Source organism: Gasterosteus aculeatus, chromosome 11 (genome assembly GCF_964276395.1).
Source record: "Gasterosteus aculeatus chromosome 11, fGasAcu3.hap1.1, whole genome shotgun sequence".
Lineage (NCBI taxonomy): Eukaryota > Metazoa > Chordata > Actinopteri > Perciformes > Gasterosteidae > Gasterosteus > Gasterosteus aculeatus.
Window position 1 is genome coordinate 10,376,185 of NC_135699.1, and position 19,354 is coordinate 10,395,538.

Sequence of the window (19,354 nt, forward strand, 5' to 3'; positions counted from 1 at the left end):
GTTTACCGCAACGTTAAGTGTTGATTTTGCTGTGGCCCAATGTTATGTATCCCTCTCAATCATGCTGCTTCTGTGAGCCTTTTTTTTAATCTGATGGGTTCGGTAGATTTGTGCAAACTATATTTATTGCAATTGACTCCAACAACTCAGATTCTAGATATTGGAGAATATATGTATGCATTCTTTAGACAGACATTGTGATACTAACACAGTCAAATTCAGCATTACATTTGCTGCATACCATTAGAACCATATCACAAGTATTACTAACAAAAAAAATGTCATGCATTTCTAAGATGAAACATGAATGTGTTTTACTTTGAGATTATGTGTTGTTACTCTTTTGACGGTAGAGAGCAGCACTGGATCGCTGTTGGAAAAAACAAAGAGGGAACTGTTTCAGATTTGAATCACTTAAAAAATGTATCACACACATTTGAAAATGAGAATAGCAACACTAGATTTCAGTGGAAGTCACGGTTCATTTTTAAACCCTTTCGGATGTGCAGGATGCACCTGCAGGCCTCCTGTCTTTATTTAGCCTCATGCAAATGAAGAGGTTAAGTCTCAGTTCTCTGTGATCCTGCGCATGACTGGAAACACTCTGATGTAGATTATTATCAATTGCTTTTTTATGTGTGAGAAAAGCAGTCTTTTGCAAAGTGAAAAAAGAGTATTCCTCTAAATGTACGCAATTGGATGTAAGCCATGAATTACAATCAATTGGAACTGTAAAACTACAAAACTGCAGGAAATCTTTTTGCATCACTTCTTTGCAAAGGTATTGAGGGAAATAACCTACACTGATAATAATGCTGACGAATAACACAACTGTGAGAAACATGCAGGTTGAAGCTAAGCTCCTCCCCCTGTCAGTCACTCCCAGCTTCAGTGTCGTATTAAATGTCTCCCCCAGCACCTCCTCTCCTCATCCTCCAAAGCCTCTAATCTGGCAGCAGTCAGGTCTCTTTCCAAGTCACAAGGCCATTCTCATCACACACTGACACCATGCTGGGGACCCTCTGCACTCTCATCACTGCTCTCACATGTGAGGAGGCTGACTTCCTGCAGCTTGGACTTCATGTTGGACTCATCAGTGTGTGTGTTTCTCTTGACTCCATGTCGTCTTGTTGTTTCCAGGTGTGAGTGGTGTGACGGTGGTGACACAGAAGCCTGTTGTAGCCGTGACGACAGGAGAGACAGTCTCCATAGACTGTAACCTCGGGACTGTTACTGGAAGTCCTGCTCGCTGGTATAAACAGATTCCAGGAGGAGTTCCTCAGTTTTTATTAACTTTTTATCACACCAGCAAATCTCCCACATATGGCACTGGTTTCTCATCTGCAAAGTTCACATCTACTCATCAGTCAACTTCAGATTATCGTTTGACCATAAAGAACATCGAGGAGGGAGACTCAGCCGTCTATTACTGTCAAACATGGGACGGCTCTGTTGAACAGGGTGTATCACAGTGATTTACACTGTGACAAAAACCTCTTCACTAAGTACTTCTGCTTTTGAGACGCTGACACATTTTAAGTGAAGCCATCTGTTCATTTCTGTAACTTATATTTCTATATTAACAAATCTTTTTAAAAATCCATTTATTGAATTCAGACGCAAATTCTCAAATCCTTTGGTAGTTATTCATAGTTTGCCTTGTGTACACACTTAAACAAAAATAGATGGTAAGTTCATGCAAATGTTTATCACTTAGGCGCAATTTCCTTCATAGGACCAAAGATCATCTGGCAGACCAAAGATGAGCTTCATCTTTTTGACGTTTTTTTTTAACTTTGTTAATGAAAAAAGTAAACATTATTAATATTAATACAAGCAGAAAGTTTTCGATGTGATGCAGAAGAAACACTCTAAATTCTATAATTGATTTTTCAATTAAAAAGGTTGTCCTCATCCCTCCCTTCCCTCCTCATTGTCTTTATGATCTCCACCGTCTATTCGAACAATAAAATCCTCTTCATCACTTCTCAGCTGGCAGTAACCTTTACACACTTCTTTGTTGTTTCAAGACACATTTATTTTATTTAAGAATGTTTTTAACACAATCGTTCCAGCAAAATTAGCTCGATTTCATCAATAATACAGTAAGTATGGGCAATAATTTTAGGTATTTGCCTAAAAGCTTTAAATGTTATTCCAAACTAGAGCCATCATATTACTTTTCGGCTCCAAGATTTCAAACTCAATTTGTGATATGTTCAAATGAAATCTTTAAAGTTACAATATCTGACCGCAGCATATAAAAGATGATTTTCTTTATCCAGATCTTTCCTGTTCGTGCTTTTTAAACATTATACGTTTTAGAAATCAGAAACGTCTGATGTTAGTTTGTGGAAAGCAGCTTAAATGTATTGTGTGTGAATTGTGTTGATAAAAGCATTTTGTGAAAGAAATAGTTTTTTATAAAAATCTGTCGCTGCAGGTTTTGTTGTTCTGGATTACTCTGTCAGCTTTTCTTTTAAAAAATAAACTGTAATTGTCTTTTATTTGATCAAACGACTGCAAGCGACTAGACCAGATTAATAAACATAGTCGGCTTTAAAGCAATAAAAGTCTTAATATACTTTTACAGAGTAGGACCAAGTTTTCACAAAACGTTGTTGACAAGGCAAAAACTTGAAGTGAGACAAAAAGTGATCTACAAATCTCCTGCTTTTTCTTGAACTGTGAGTGATAAAGAGACAATAAATATGTTGTTTTAAAAAATGCTTTTTATTCAAAAGGTTTTACCACATTTTACTTTTTGCAAAGCGGATACAACACCTCTACCTAACTGTCGATAACATGTACTACAAGCGTGAAGACACATGTTCTAACATGTAACGCTCGTGATGAATAAACAGCACAAAGAGGGAAGAAGCAGATGTTAAATGGTCCTTCTGCTCCTCTACTGTTGTTCAGTGAGGCACTCAGACTTCTTGATGTTTTTCTCTGCAGTCTGGGAGCCCAAAGACACTTTACATGTGTAAACCTTATCCATGTTCCAGTCTGACGCCTGGATGGCCAGATAGCTGCTGATGTGGAACGTCTGATCAGGTTGCTTAACAGCGGTGCTGGTAGAGATCCCAGTGACCACTGGACTCCCTCCAGACATCCAGGTCACATCTGCAAAAGGCCCAGACTGACTGGACAGACAGACCAAAGAGGCTTTGTTGGACTGCAGCTCAGCACTGGACGGAGGAAAGACAGTGAGGACGGGAGGACGGAGGCTGGAGCCTGAAACACACAAAAGGCATTCTTTAAATGAAGGGAAGTGGAGTTATTGATGCAAATCATGGCGGCAAAAGGAATCTGTTAGTAAATTGAGATGAAAATCATCACTAAACAAATAAAGCATTTAAAAAAATGTAACATTAACAAACCATCAGAGCAAAGTCTATCATTCACAAACTTGGTAATACATAGAGATGTTCTATATTGTTCATGTTAAATAAAGTTATATTTGTACTTAGTCTTATATATATTAATCTCTTTTGTTGCTGTGGGAATACAGTGAAACAGAGCTGACTTTGTTTTATTTTATCTTGCTATCAAAGCAAAACTTTGAAAGTTTTAAGTTTTCAAAATTCAGCAATTGTGGTGTTAAAACTGAATAATAAAGGTAAATTGAAGACATGCCGTTCATTTAAAAAGATTAGTAGCTCGGCAATTTAATATTCCTACTTTAACGCTGATAATTCTAAAGTATGAGGTTGCACTACTAAAAATGTTTCTAAATAGTTTAAATAGTTTTCATTGAGTAGCAGAAATCAATATAGTAAAAACAGCTTGCTGTCAAAGTAGATGAACAAAATTCCAACATGTTAAATTTCTTAAAAAAGTGTAAGAAATAAAATAAAACTGTATTACACAAATATCTGTCAAAATGAAGTAGAAACAAAAGAATCGCTTACGTTTTAAGAAGAGATTTAAAGTACTTACTTGTCACAATCAGCTTGGTTCCTTGTCCGAATACCACAGTGATTCAGTTGGTACACATGGCTGTACAAAAACCTCTCGACTCGCTCTGATGACGGAGTGGAACTGAAAGATCCTGTTGAGACCAACTTTCATTGTCAACATCTCACTAACTTCATCAGTTTGATTTGCTCCAGACTGAATTGTCTCTTCACAGGAATTGATTTGTTGTCCTTCAATGTTTTGAAGCAGTTTCCCTTATTTGATGTGTCTGATTTAGCTGAGAATCAATAAATCTTCAGCAGGTCTCTGATGGAGGTTTTTGTCACAGTGTGAACCACTGTGATACAGCTTCATCAGCAGAGTCATCCCATGTCTGACAGTAATACTGAGCAGAGTCTCCTGTCTCTGAACGCTTTATGATGAACTGGTATTCTGTGTCTGAAGAGGATTTAGAGTTGAACCGGTCTGAAGAGAATCCTGATCCAAAGTCGAGATCATTGACCCCATGGAGAAAACTGAGAACATACTGAGGAGCTTCACCAGGAACCTGTTTATACCATCGGACAGAATTTCCATCATATCTCTGAATGTTGCAGTTGAGGACAACCTCTTGTCCTGTAGGAACTGAGTGGACAGCAGGCGTCTGAGTCAGCACTATCGCTGCATCAACATCTGTCAACACACAGAGAAAAGTCAGGGGAAAGGTTTGTGCATGAAAACATGGAGCATGAAATGAATGAATGAATATCTTACATGTGAGAGCAGTGAGCAGAGTGCAGAGGATCCCCAGCATGTTGTCAGTGTGAGCTGTAAACGTTCCTTACAGTCCAGCTGAGAGGTGAGCAGGGCGGGAGTGTGAGGAGAAGAAACACTGAGGCTTATAAAGACAGTGAGGAGGAGCTTAAACACTTGATTCACTTGTTACACATAAACACACATCGTGTGTGACTCACATCAACACTTTTCATGAATTCTGTTGATCAAAAAGACGTGTTTGTTGTTTTTGTAAGTCTGCTAATGTCATTTGAGTATTATATCCAGTTATGGAATTACTTTAATTAAATAATTGTAATTTTTATTCAGTATTCAGTGGGTTCATAGTTTTAGAGTCAATGTTATTGTCATTTGTTTGTCCTCGTTGACGTTAACAATGATTTGTATTTGTTTTTTTATTGAAGAACAGATAATTTCACCAATCCATGTACTTACTCTTAGTAAGAATCTGTATGAAAGTTCTAAGCATCGTTATTGTCATGGAGGATGACTCCAACACAATTATTTGGATAATTGGGGTCCAAGAACCGAACCCTGTGGGACTCATGGGGATCAGCTGAGATCATAAGCTGAGTCCAGTGTTAACTTTACATGTCGTGTGTTCCATTAATAAGAGACATTATTATATAATGTTAACAGTTATTCTTCAAGATACAAGGTGCAATTAATTAGTTGGAATGCTTTAAGCATTCCAAGTATTGTTCTTCGAATCTTTATTCAACTTATTATTCTTCTATTTCTTCCGTGCCACCTTTCAACTCCTTCACACTTTCAGCTATTAAAATCCTTCAAATATTAAAATGTTCAGCTTCTTTCTGGCTTCCCTGCTATGACTTTTCAGCTTTCTACCTCTTAAGCTTGAATTTATATAAATCAATAATCGTTAATATTTTAACATGGTTTTCAAATGGAGTTTGCTTTTCAAATCCTCTTCAACTTCTTCAACTTTCAGATTTTTCAGCTTCGCGAATCTTTCAGCTACAGACACCATTTCAACTCTCAAATGTTCACACAAGTCTCAACTATTTTATGAAAAAAACTGCTTCTTGATATCTATTGTACTTTTTTCATAATCACTGATTATGTTTCACTAGTTTTTCGCTCCGTTTCTGACTTTTACATGAGTGTGTATTGCGTCTGCTAGAGTGGAGAGCTCGATGGCTAGAGGCTGAAGCAGCGCAGAAATCTGGTTAAAAAAGTATGGAACTTCTGTCCTTGCAGCCAAAGTATACACTCTAGAGGCTTCATTTCTTCAGATTAATGAGGGTATGGTTGTGCTGATTGGATTAATGTGTTCATGGAATCCCAGAGTTTTTTAGTTTTGGCGCAAGGAGTGTTTGAGTGACACAACCTCTGCCAAAAGCCCCATAGGCTCCAATACAAATCTGCCGACATATTTCTCACAAAAATCCACAAGGTACACGTTTTGTCAACGGCCATAGGAGCCGTATTTATTACCGGACAGACATAAAAACACATCCACGCGTTCGGTAGAGTCTTGGGTCTCATACAACCGTCGTATTTTTTAGATAGCTGTTATAGTTTTGCGCTGGTTCTCATTTGTTTGAGGTGTGGATTCTGTGTAACTTGCTGCCATGTCTGCCTTTTGCAGCAGCTCGTTAATGATCACAGGTGCGCCGTTGTCGTGGTTACGAGCACTCACACGCTGCAGGATCTGTCTGTGGCTCACAGCTGCTCCTATGAGCTGATTAGTGGAGTCACATGACCCAGCTATGCTTTCTGTCAACAGACCAATATGATAAAGACACTCGCCCCCCCTCCCCCCTCCACCCTGACCTCTTCTCACTGTTAATCACTCAGTCAGTCAGTATGTCTGTCTATTTCTCCTCCTCTCTCTCTCCCTCTATCTCTTCCTCACCACCCCTCCCTTCCTCACCCTCCCTCTCTCCATCTACACCCCCCCACCCCACCCAATCCAATAATTTAAAAATAAAAGCCCCATAGAGGGAATTTTTACTGTAATGTTTGTGATGAGGCCTATTAATTAAAAACTTTTTAGTTTGAATAACAAACATTTTGTCTCCCAACCCCCCTCACCCAGTACAAATACTACTAATGTTATTACAAATACTACTATGGCTAATAGTATTAGTATTACAGCTGTTTCTACTGCTGCTACTGCTAAACCTACTAGTACTTCTTCTACTGCTCGTACTATAATACAACAATTACAACCATAACTAATACTACTACTCATATTACTACAAACAATTTAAGACTTCTATCCATTCATCTCAGCTTTTGTTATTTAAGTCCCACTCCCCCTGCCCCCTCCTTCTCAACTCTGCCTCCCCCCCCATAAGAGATGCCTTCTCCATTCCTCAACCCCCCCCTTTCTAACCCTTTTCTTTCCCCCAACCCCCCTCAAAAAAATGTCCTTCTCCCGTCCCCAGTATTTTGAAGATGTGAGTGTATAAAAATGTATGTAATATGAATGCCTGTTCAAATAAACAAATGCAAAGGTTGAGTTTTACTTTATTTATTTATTGGATCTATTTACTGGATTTATATTATCTAGATGATGTTTTTATTAATAATCCATTGAGCTTTCTGACTGAAATCCACTTTGTGCTTGGTGTGACATTGATTGATTGTTGCAGAAATAGACATGATTTTCTTTTGCGTTCGACTTCTGAATTTCCGAGTGCCCCCTGAACGCCTCAGTGAACACTACAACTGAACTGCGCATGCGCACCCTTCGGTCCTGCCGTCTTCTCTGGTAAGTAATTGTGAGCCGCTAACGGAGAATGATTTAATCGATATAAATACAATATAACGTTTTACAAAGCCGTTGAGGTTAGTTGGTAACTCATAGAGTGTATAACTACATGGATGAAAGTGAAACATTACCCATGTATTGCATATGCTGACGCTCGCTTAACACTAGCATAGCAGCTATTGTGACTTTAGCATGTTAAGTTAACGTTACATATGAGTTGGGGGTATGCCACGTTTTTAGTTAACGTTAACTGACGCGGTAGTTAGCTAACTGAGTCACCGGTTAGCTAGCTAACGTTACTATTATCAGTTAACGTGGCTAAAGTCAGTGCTAGCCGATATGCTAGTGTTAGCTGACCGTTAACGTCATGACGCCATGTTCACACCCAACGTGGCGCAAATTTCTTGTGCTATTGTTAAAGCGTAACCTACAACATGACGCGTTTATAGGCTGCTCTTGTTCTTACTATATTGTAGCTTCTTTGTTCACATAGAGCTCTATGAGACATGTTGGTACAGAACGAATTAAACTATGTGCATACCACTATGGTGTATATAATGACGCCGTACGAGTGTTGGTGGAGCTGCTACAATGTTAGCTTAGGCTAGCACTGCTCCATCCAGGCTCCATTCAGAAAACGAGCATTTTAAAGTTCGGTGCTCTTCCGTCTTGCCGACAGAAGTAACAAAACATGAACAAAAAAAATCGACATAATTCTGTTATTTCGCATGTTATTCGTTTATTGCAATTAAGTAAAATCTCTTTATTCTGGGCTCTTACTGCTGTACTGTAACCAGTCGCCATGATCTATACCGTGCTTACGTGTGATAGTGCAGCTCGATCGTCTACGGATGTCGTTACCATCCGTAAAGACCTGGCAAATGTGGGCCTTCCACACCACGTAAAACGCAGAAATTTAGTTAATTTGTCCATAGCTGATCCCCCTCCAGTGCGTCATGACGCCAAAACCCACAAATATTCCCACAGAGAATATCCAGCTCCTCCGGTCATGTTATGTAGTTACAGGAAGGAGTTACACACCAATGTCATGCCTTTTAAACCGCCAACACATTAGTAAAAACGTCAGTAGGAACAAGCTAATTTATAACATGAATACTGTTAATGCTCCTTAGGTCGTTTACCAGCAGTTTAAGCTGTTACCAGCATGTAGTAACATTTATGGCAAGAATAGTGGTATATATGATGAGCAAGAGGCTAGATATTATTATAATTATTATTATGATGTATATTGCATTTGAAATCCTGGCTTGTTTCTTTTAACCAGAGGCTACACACACACAAACTAATGAAGACTTAAACAATGCATGTCAACGGTTGAGTTAATTCTTGATTTCCCATATGATGCTGGTAGTAATAAAGAGTAGTATTCTACCTCTGTAATGTATGTATTGAATAGATAATATATTGAATAGACAGGGTTTTTTTTTGTGTGTTTGGCTTGAAGCTTTAACCCGCTTACTGTCTTTTTGTCATATTGTTTCCTCTGGCAGACAACAGAACATCGATCCATATCTCCATTTTGGTTGGTAAGTATAGAAATGCTGTCATTAAATTGAAAACAGACCACAGAACTTCAATGTGAATCACTGTTTAGCATATGTAGATCTTTTTTGTTAAAAAAAATATGAGTTTCAATATGTATTTCTTTCTATTGTGGATGTACTGTTTTAGCCAGAAATCAGATCTGTTCAATCAGAAAACATTAACATTTAAAAAGCTTGCATAATCTGTAACTAATAATTGATGGTGGCAGCGTTAATGTTGTGTCCTATGCTATAGAACCAGCTGCATTTCTTAAAGTCCTTGACAGGCAATAACGCATATTGAAGGGATACGATTGTATGTTGTTGACAACAGTCGGTATCCCCACAGTCACACACACACTTTTTTCACACATTTTAAATTATACATTGATAATAAATAAGGAACCTGAAAGTACTTAGAATGAGCTTTAGGTTGGTTTTCTGAAGTGAATTGAAAATGTCTTTTTCTCTCTTTTCATCCCTCACCTCCTTCCTCTCCTGCAGGCTGACTCTGAAGTGTAAGTTCACACACATTGTTAATGTTAATGCTATAAGTAAATTGATATTACATTGGCTTTTAAATGTCCTCCCATCATAATAATCTGTCTTATCTGTACGTAACAATAATCACCCGGCCGTAAGAACAGTTCTGGAGTCAAATGGGATGTGATACACTGGTTTTCTGAGAAGAATGTAAATGTAATGCATTTCTCTCCCGACTCTTCCTGTTTCCTCTCTGTCTTTAACTACAGACCATCACTGCTGGTGACTTCACAGTAAGTTCACACATGAGTGAAAACCGAATACACTTCGTTAAAACACATGGTGAAGTTGTTATGAAAAACTCCAAGCCGCACTGCCTGTGTGAGTCCGAGTCTCTTTTCGAGATTCCTGTCCAGGAATCCCCTTATTAACAAAAGGCTTTTATTCTGAAATAGTTTCAGAACAATGAAGGAAAAGGCAGTGACTCTCACGGCTCCATGAATTCAGAGTATCATCTTTTAATTGTGGATTGTTAACATCTTATGAACAAACTCCAATGCTTCTTAAACATTTTATATTTAAAATAAATAAGATGATTTATATAAACAATACTTCAGAATAAAATGAAAACTGGTAATCATGAAAGGCAAACCCTGTAAAAGGAGAGGTGGCAGCAGCGACGCTGTGAAACAACTTGGGAAAGAGACGCAAGCTGTGAGACATCTGAACCAGTCTACTCAATGATCCATTTATGGTCAACATTGTTTTTCATATAAATAAGTGAGGTATTATCGAGGTAGAATGGTTGATATTCTGGTCATTTAGATGTTCCTTAAATTGATCTTCAAACTGCTGTCTAAAGTGTCTTTGTATTGTGTCTTCCAGGTGTCCTGCTGTGCAGCATCTCTCCTCTATCACGTTGGCTCTCTATCTCTCCTATACCTTGTATCCACTCTGTCTACAAGTTGGCTCTCTATCTATCCTGTACCTTGTATCCACTCTGTCTACAAGTTGGCTCTCTATCTATCCTGTCACATCTACCGCTCTGTCTTTTGCATATGGCAACTCACACTTTGTGTCCCCCTCTATCCCACTCTCACGTTGGTAATCTTTGGCAATGGAATGGAACAAACTCTGGAAACCTTTCTCTGAACTGAACTGAATTTTGGACTAAGCTCTGTTGGCTCGACTTGGGTTACTGGTACCTAATCTATCTGACTTGAATACTCTGAGAGACTCTCTTCTCTCACCCTCACCTCTTACCTCTCCTATCTACAACTTATACACTTATCTCTAGAACACTATTGCTGTTTTTGCAACTCGGACAAAGCATTTATACTATTTCCGAGACTTTTTCCCAACACATTGGTTAAACAAAACTGAAAAGTTAATTCAGAAACTGAAAGAAACCACACATAACCTACATATTTTGTTGTAATTGATAAAAAGTACCTTTTATCATTTAGAATTGAATGGTACATTTTCAAATATATATTTCGAGTAAATCATTACATTAACATAATTCAAGAAAGTTGCTCCCTTGTTACTTTACATAAAAACAATTGTAGTAAAAGTCTATATCATATAAAAGGAATAGTTAATTTCCTGATCGTTGTTGCTTTGGAGCTCCGCTGGTTTGTACCCAAAGCTTTGTTTTGGTAGCAGTACTCTAGAAATCTGTAATAACAATTTCCTGTATAAACGTACATTATTTCAAACATTCAGTGTATTTGTGTGTTTAGTTGTTTCACTTTGTTCATACTGAAATAAAACAAAGCCATCTATAAGGAGGAAGTGGATTCATTGGGAGTTGCTGCCTTCTGTCTGCAGGCCCGACGTTCAGAAGCTTTCATCCATCATCACGTTGCCACGACAACGCTTCCTGATTTAATATAAACCCAAGTATTATAAGTTGTTCTCTTGGTGTTCTTGATCAATAAAAGCAGACAAAGGTTTAATCTATTTTCACATTCTGCTTTGTTAAGTTACTTTTACCATTAATATTGTGTTTAGTACCGTGGTTGTGTACAATACAAGTAAAACAATAACATTTGTGGTTTTGAGAAACAACAATGCCAAGAAAGAGTAAGAGGTCACAAGCTCAGAGCCTGCGCTGGCAGCGGACCAAAGAGAATCCCTGTGCAACAACGACTGACGGAGCAGAATGTGTTGGTCCTGAGAGCAGTGGAGAGGTAAAGATGTCTGCAGAGTCTCATGCTGGAAGTGTGAAACAGGGAGTTCCAAGTGAGTCACAGGTATCGTATGCAGACGCAGTAAAGAGTGGACGTCACAGTGAGGATACATGTACAGCAGGACCTTCTAATGTCAGGCAGGTAAACCTTAGAGGTCAAGGTGATGAGTCATGTGTACCACAGGTATCAGATACTGTAAAGAGAGGACAACCCAGTAAAGAACCATGTGCAGCAGGACCTTCTAATGTCAGGCAGGTAAACCTTAGAGGTCAAGGTGATGAGCCATGTGTACCACAGGTATCAGATACTGTAAAGAAAGGAAAACCCAGTAAAGAACCATGTGCAGCAGGACCTTCTAATGCAGACCGTGTAGACCCTGGTGTTCAGCCTTCTGAACAACATGTCCGTGCATCCCACAGCCAGGCTTCTATCAGATACGGCAGATCCAGAAATCGGCAGTGCACCTGTAACTCACTGACCTTTCTTGCATTCCTCCATGAGAATGAAAGCATCACCAGAGCAGACCTGGACCATGTTTTGGATAAAGGTAACACGATGTATAGAGAGACCAGGAAACAAGTCACTAATCACATCTATCTGACCACCGACGAGCTCACTGATGAAGTTCCTGCACGCAGCGCTACACGCTATGCAGACATGACTCAGCTTTCAAGGTACGGCACATTAGGAGAACCTTTACCTGGAGCTGTGGACAGCTTTCTGGACCTGGAGTCAGGACTCAGCTGCTTGTTGTCAGATGTGAAGTACGCTCTGCTGTTGATGAGACTCTTGTGTATCGCAGTGTTCAGAACCAAGTCAGGCAGATACGGTTTCTTCGACCCACACTCCAGAACAGCCAGAGGTTTGCCCCTACCAGCCGGTTCACGCACACCTGGTACTGCTGTCATGGTGACATTCTCACGTCTCAGTGACATGATTGACAGACTCAAGAAGTCCCACAGAATGATGGACACACAGTCCTCCTGTAACTATGAGTTGAAACCTGTGGATTTCTACAATGTGAACACAGTCAACCTGAACGGTGGTCTCCCAAACACAGACTGCAGACCTACAGCTGTCCCTGTGAATGAATCAAACTCACCTACAGCCACTGATCAGACCAGTTCACCTGAAACGACTCCTCACACTCCAGCTGTAAATCAACCAGAGGTCTTCATCACAACATCATCACATGATGCTCCTCACACTGAATCAGAATCAACTGCTCAAGTGATAAACCCTGTTCTCAGTGATCCATCTGACGACATATTGACAGCAGAGTCCAGTGACATCATCTTTACATCATCGGTGAGACAAGAGGTCATAAACTCCAATGAACCAGAACTGTCAAGTCAATCCACTTTCCTCCCATCACATGATGCTTCTCTCAATAAACCAAGTATTTCTTCCTCAGTAGAAAATACTGTTGCCAGTGATCTATCTGATGTTCTATTACAGGGAATCTCATGCAAACTGACAAAGTGTGATAAAAACGAAAGGAGAAAAATTAAGAGAAGACTGATGATCTCAGTGAAAACTCAACAAAGAAAAGAGATTCAGAAAAGGAAGGAAAGGGAAAAATATGCTTCAAATAAAACATATAAAGCATACAAGATATCTCATGCAAAAAGCCAATATCAGAACAACCCTGAATTTAGACAAAAGAAAATAAATAATACAAGAGACAACGTTGACTTGAAGCAAAAACGGAAAGAGTACATTTCCTCCCGGTACACAGAAAATGCTGATTTTAGACAGAAAAAAAAACACATCTTTGTCTCTCGTTACAGAAATAGTCCTGAATTTAGAGAAAACAAAAGAAAAATCTTGGTCTCTCGTTACAGAAATGATCCTGATTTTAGAGAAAAACAAAAAGAAATCTTGGTCTCTCGTTACAGAAATAATCCAGAATTTAGAGAGAAACAAAAACAGCACTTTACGGACCGCTACCGAGACAATGCTGAGTTTAGAAAGGAAAAAAAAATGTATTTCACTGCTTTTTATAAAAACAGCATTGATTTTAGAGAAAGGAAGAGATCTCACATTATTCAGCGTTACGCTCATGACCAGGCGTTCAGGCTGAGACACAAACAACTAATGAAACAACGAATGAAAGACAGATATAAAAACAATCCTACATATAAGAGTATGCGGAACATGAGATGTGCCATGAAAATAAAAAGGAAATACAGAGGGATAAATAAACCAACAGAAGAAAGTGACAACTGTTTGATCAAAGAGGCCATATCTGTTTTCAGGTCACAAATAAAGTCCGGTCCCACTTATGTTTGCACCGTCTGTCACAAAGCATCATTTCCAAACCAAGTGAAACCCTGTAAACGGTTAAACTATGTACGAAATCCAGACGTGGTTGCAGCATGCCTGACAGGAAAGTACGTCCATGTGTGTGATGATGAGTGCAGAGATGAACAGCAGTGCAATGTGCCTGATGAGAGAAAGGAAGAGTGGATCTGTCACACCTGCCACAATCATCTTAAAGATGGAGTCATGCCGACACTCGCTGTAGCCAACAACTTGGAGCTCGCTGACATTCCACCTGAACTGTGTGACCTCAACATATTGGAGAGACATCTCATAGCCAAGTGCATAGCGTTTGCAAAGATTATTCCTCTTCCCAAAGGACGACAGAGAGCGATACATGGCAACGTGGTTTGTGTCCCGTCTGAGGTGCAGGAAACAGTGGAAGCGTTACCCAGACTGAGAAGTGAGTCTCAAGTGATGAGAGTAAAGCTGAAGAGACGATTGTGTTACAGAGGACATCAGCTGTTCCAGACTGTCACCTGGTCTAAACTAGTGCAGGCGCTGCATAAACTCAAACGCATTCATCCACAATATCAGGACATCACTATCAGAGATGAGGCCGAGCTTTGTGACCCAACACTTCCTGATGAAGATGAGGATGATGATGAGGATGCCACTATGGATGACAACGACTATGATGATGCTGATTTAAAGGAAATTGACATGTGTGAGAAAAGTGCACTGTGTGAGACAGAAACTGAGCTTGATGGAGAGCAGGATGTTGACATGTTGTCTTGTGACGGTGAACAACCAGAGCAGCAAGGAGATGATAAAGAACAGGAAGGTGACATGCCTAACGGTGGTTTTGCTCTAGAATCATGTCTTCAGCCGTGTGATGTTTCAGAGGAGATCTTATGTTTCAGTGAAGGAATCTACTCGGTTGCCCCTGCAGAAAGCAACAGTCCAGTTGGTTTCTTCAAAACTCCTAAACTTGAGGCGATGGCTTTCCCTGTGCAGTTCCCTACAGGCCAAAACACACTGGATGAAGGGAGACGTATGAAAGTAACACCCAGCAGTTATTTCAAAGCGAGGCTTTTCTGTGTTGATGATCGTTTTGCCAGAGATACAAACTACTTGTTCTTTGCTCAGTTTGTGACTGAAATACACTTGGCCACATCCAGCATGACGATACAGTTGAGGAAAGGAAAGCCAATGACTCGAGATGGACGAAAAATAACGTCTGGTATGCTGCAAAACAAACGAGAGGTAGAGAAACTGGTGAGGAACAAAGATGCAGTCAGATTCATGCAGCCGCTGAGAGGAACACCAGCCTACTGGGAGAAAACCACACGAGACCTTTTTGCCATGATCAGACAGTTGGGAACTCCTACATTCTTTTGTACATTTTCTGCAGCTGAGATGCGTTGGCCTGAAGTGATTGAGGCAATAAAAAGACAGCAAGGTGAGGAGGTGAACTTTGAAGGGCTCGACTGGTCAGCAAAGTGTGACATTCTGAGAAGCAACCCTGTAACAACAATGCGCATGTTTGATAAGCGTGTTGAGGCCTTATTCAGAGATGTGCTCTTATCTCCTGCACAGCCTCTTGGCAAAGTCGTTGACTACTTTTACCGAGTTGAGTTTCAGCACAGAGGAAGTCCACACATTCACTGTCTCATATGGGTAGAAGGTGCGCCTGTGTTTGAGGAGGATGATGATCACACTGTGTCAGCTTTTGTGTCTAAATACATCACAGCTCAGCTACCTGACCAACTCACACAACCTGAACTGTACAAGAAGGTCACAGAGGTGCAAATACACAGCAAAAAACACTCACGGACATGTTTCAGAAGCCCCAGCTCGGGTTGCAGATTTGGATTTCCTAAACCACCTTCCAGAAAGACAATAATATCGAGACCTGGTGAGGGCGTTGCTCCACTGCAACTGCAAATAGCAAAGTCCAAGCTCCAACCACTGAACTTGTTGCTGAATGAACCTGAAACTGCCTCACTCAGTTTGCAGCAGCTCCTCGTTAAATGCAACTTAACACTCCAAGAGTATGAAGGATGCCTCAATGTCATCAACAAATCCAGTGCGGTGATCCTGAAACGTGAGCCAAAGGACTGCTGGGTAAATGGATATAATGCACATCTACTGGAAGCCTGGGATGCCAATATTGATGTCAGTTATATTCTCAATGCATATTCGTGCATCATGTATCTCACCAGCTACATCACCAAAAAGGAATCTGGACTTTCTGAGTACCTCAAAACAGTCATTGAAAACTCCACCAAAGACCACGTCAATGAATGTGATGAAATGAGGGAAATCATGCAGGCGTACTCTAAAAAGAGAGAGGTCAGTGCTCAGGAGTGTGTGACTCGCGCATGTGGAATAAACATGAAGAAGTGTTCACGTGGTGTCATATTCGTACCAACAGATGACAACGCACTGAAAATGAGTCGCCCCATGTCTTACCTGGAGAACACAACATTAGAAAGTGTAAATGTGTGGATGACGTCTTTGACTGACAAATACAAATCCAGACCAGAAACACCAGAGTTTGAGCAGATGTGTTTGGCTGATTTCGCAGCTACTTGCAGAATTGTCTACGGCCAGCAGAAGAAAGGAAAAGATGTGTTGCCTCTCCTCAATGACATGGGATTTGTGCAAAAGCGTAAAAACGATAAGCCTGCCATCATCAGATTTTACCGCTGCTCACAGGAAAAATATCCAGAGAAGTTCTATGGCACATTACTGAAACTGTACATTCCTCACCGATCAGACCTGGAACTGAAAAGACGGCATTTCCCCACGTACGAGTCCTTCTACAAGAGTGGTTGTGTCCAACTACCAGGTTCTGACCATCCTGAGTATGTCCGTCACATTGTGAAACGAAACAAAGACAAATATGAGAAAAACAGTGAGGACATTGAGAATGCAGTGGAAGAATTTGAACAGAACAGAGGAGTGATTGATGAATGGTGTAATCTGGCTCCAGAATCTGAAGTGGAAAGGTTGGAATGTATCGAAGAACTGGAAGCAAGAGAGCCAGATCATGAAAATGTTCAAGAAAATGTTCCAGAATACACTAATCAGGCAAATGCTGCAACAGAAGCCAGAGCAATCAGAGAGCCTCCGACCTTTGACCCCACACTGCTACGACAGATGTATCAGAACCTGAACCAGAAACAAGCATGTGTGTTCTATGCAGTTAGAGACTGGTGCGTAAAGCGTGTTTGTGGCCTAAATCCTGAGCAGTTTTTCTTTTACGTCAATGGTGGTGCTGGAACAGGAAAGTCACATCTCATTAAATGCATCTACTCAGAAGCATCTAAGATACTGTGCAAACTGCCCAGCCATTCTGAGGAGGTCGACATATCAAACCCCACGGTCCTGTTGACAGCTTTCACTGGAACTGCAGCCTTCAATATATCAGGATCAACACTGCACTCTCTGCTCAAGCTTCCACGAAGTCTGAAACCTCCATTTCAAGGACTTGGTAACCAACTGGATGAAGTCCGATCAGAACTTTTAAATGCTGAAATCCTCGTCATTGATGAAGTGTCTATGGTATCAAAGCCCCTGTTTGCTTATGTGGATGCAAGACTGAAACAGATCAAAGGTAGTACCAAACCCTTTGGAGGAATGTCAGTAATAGCTGTGGGAGACTTTTATCAGCTACCACCAGTGCGACAGTCCAAGACCCTCTGTGTGTACGAGCCATGTGAGATTGACCTATGGCAGGAACACTTTCAGACAATCACCCTGACTGAGATTATGCGGCAGAAGGATGATGTTGCCTTTGCAGAGATGTTGAACCGGATCCGTGTGAAAGGAAAGTCAGATGAGTTGTCTCAAGCAGACAGAGCCTTGTTGTCACAGACCATCACTGAACCATCACTTTGTCCACCTGATGTCCTGCACATCTTTGCAACTAATAAACAGGTTGATTCACACAACTCAGTAACATTATCTCTGCTCCATTCTAATATCACCAACATCGATGCAGATGACTACAAGAAGGACCCACGAACTGGAAGAATGGCTCGACAAGCCCAACCATACAAAGGAAACAGAAATGAGTTACCAGACACACTAAACGTAGCTGAAGGTGCTCGAGTCATGCTCACCAGAAACATAGACGTGTCTCAGGGATTGGTGAATGGATCGTTTGCTACACTAGTCAGGGTAATAACCTCAGAACAGAGTGGTGTTGCGCATGTCACTATGCTCGGGCTCAAGATGGATGATCAAACTGCTGGAAGGAATTACCGTAATAGAGCACCAGGCGGCCCTGATGATGTGGTGTACATAGAAAGAGCAGAGGACAATCTGAAACAGAAAGGAGTTGTACGCAGACAGTTTCCTGTTAGACTTGCCTTTGCCTGCACGATACACAAGGTTCAGGGTATGACGAGGACATCAGCTGTAGTGTCACTCAAACACATTTTTGAACCTGGCATGGCTTACGTAGCCATCAGTAGAGTGACCTCTCTCAGTGGACTGCACATGCTGGATCTGGATGAGAGTAAAATCTATGCCAACCCAGAAATCACTGGAGCCCTCGAGACCATGAGACAAGTCAACTTGGACGACATGATGCCTCTTCTTCGTATCAAAGAGACCTCGAGCAGACACGACACTCTGACCATTGTTCACCATAACACTGAAGGTTTGCCATCGCACATCATTGACATCAGGAGCCATCATGAACTGTGTCTTGCAGATGTTTTGTGTCTCACAGAAACTCACCTTCAAGGCTCCTTTGTTGCAGAGAGTCTCCATTTAGCGGGCTACAACATGTTCAAACGCAACAGACACCTGTCCTACACAAATGTTCCACAAATAGCCAACAGAGGTGGTGGTGGAGTTGCTGTTTATGTGAAAAGCCACATTCAGGTGCGTGAGAAACAGTACGTACATAATGTGACCGATCTTGAGTTTGTGGCTCTGAAGGTAGAAGCCCCAGTGAGAGCCCTGATTGCAGCTGTGTACAGACCTCCAGACTACAGTGTGAGATCATTCCTGTCCAACCTGGGGAGCTTGCTGGACTCATTGGAGATCATGGACTGTCAGCCCATCATTGTCTGTGGTGATTTCAACGAGAATCTCTTCTCCAACACCGGTAAGCCAATCCTTGAGCTCTTCCAGTCCAGAGGATTTGCACAAGTCATCAGTAATGCAACCACTGACAAGAACACACTGCTGGACCTCATTTTCATCTCTCAACCACAACGCTGTTTCCACTCTGGTGTGATGAGAACTTATTACAGTTATCACAACCCTGTTTACTGTGTCATGTCATCTAACAGTCCATAAAGGTATCAGGTGAGTTTTAAAGAAAAATGCAATGTACTTGTATATACATTGATTTAATACAATGCATGATTATACAGAGGAGGGGGATCCGCCATACAGCCGTTTCCATCTTTCCACCA

At 40.7% G+C, this 19,354-nt stretch overlaps 2 protein-coding genes and 1 long non-coding RNA gene across 9 annotated transcripts in view; 2 read left to right on the top strand and 1 right to left on the bottom strand.

Annotated features, from left to right (window-relative positions):
• The first annotated feature begins 905 nt into the window (after positions 1-905).
• Positions 906-19,354, top strand: part of LOC120827289 (immunoglobulin lambda-1 light chain-like) — a 31,769-nt gene continuing 13,320 nt past the window's right edge. Inside the window, exons 1-2 of the mRNA XM_078083711.1 lie at positions 906-1,048; positions 1,141-1,463. Coding sequence (XP_077939837.1) covers positions 1,009-1,048; positions 1,141-1,463 — 363 coding nt within the window. The 5' untranslated portion in view covers positions 906-1,008. The remainder of the gene's footprint in view (positions 1,049-1,140; positions 1,464-19,354) is intronic.
• The window catches only part of LOC120827291 (immunoglobulin lambda-1 light chain-like), a 40,574-nt gene continuing 23,934 nt past the window's right edge, over positions 2,715-19,354 (bottom strand). For 3 of the 7 annotated variants that reach the window (XM_078083709.1, XM_078083706.1, XM_078083707.1), the window contains exons 3-4: positions 3,943-3,972; positions 2,715-3,237 (exon numbers count right to left, since the gene is read on the bottom strand). In XM_078083709.1, coding sequence (XP_077939835.1) covers positions 2,909-3,237; positions 3,943-3,972 — 359 coding nt within the window. In that variant the 3' untranslated portion in view covers positions 2,715-2,908. Of the gene's footprint in view, positions 3,238-3,942; positions 4,055-4,263; positions 4,908-19,354 lie in introns of those variants that run through there. The other 4 variants (XM_078083705.1, XR_005713386.2, XM_078083704.1 and 1 more) reach the window with 4 other exon arrangements.
• Positions 7,181-11,422, top strand: LOC144384525 (uncharacterized). The gene is made up of 4 exons (XR_013451313.1): positions 7,181-7,435; positions 8,947-9,497; positions 9,732-9,755; positions 10,348-11,422. It is a non-coding gene; the product is annotated as an uncharacterized LOC144384525 (long non-coding RNA).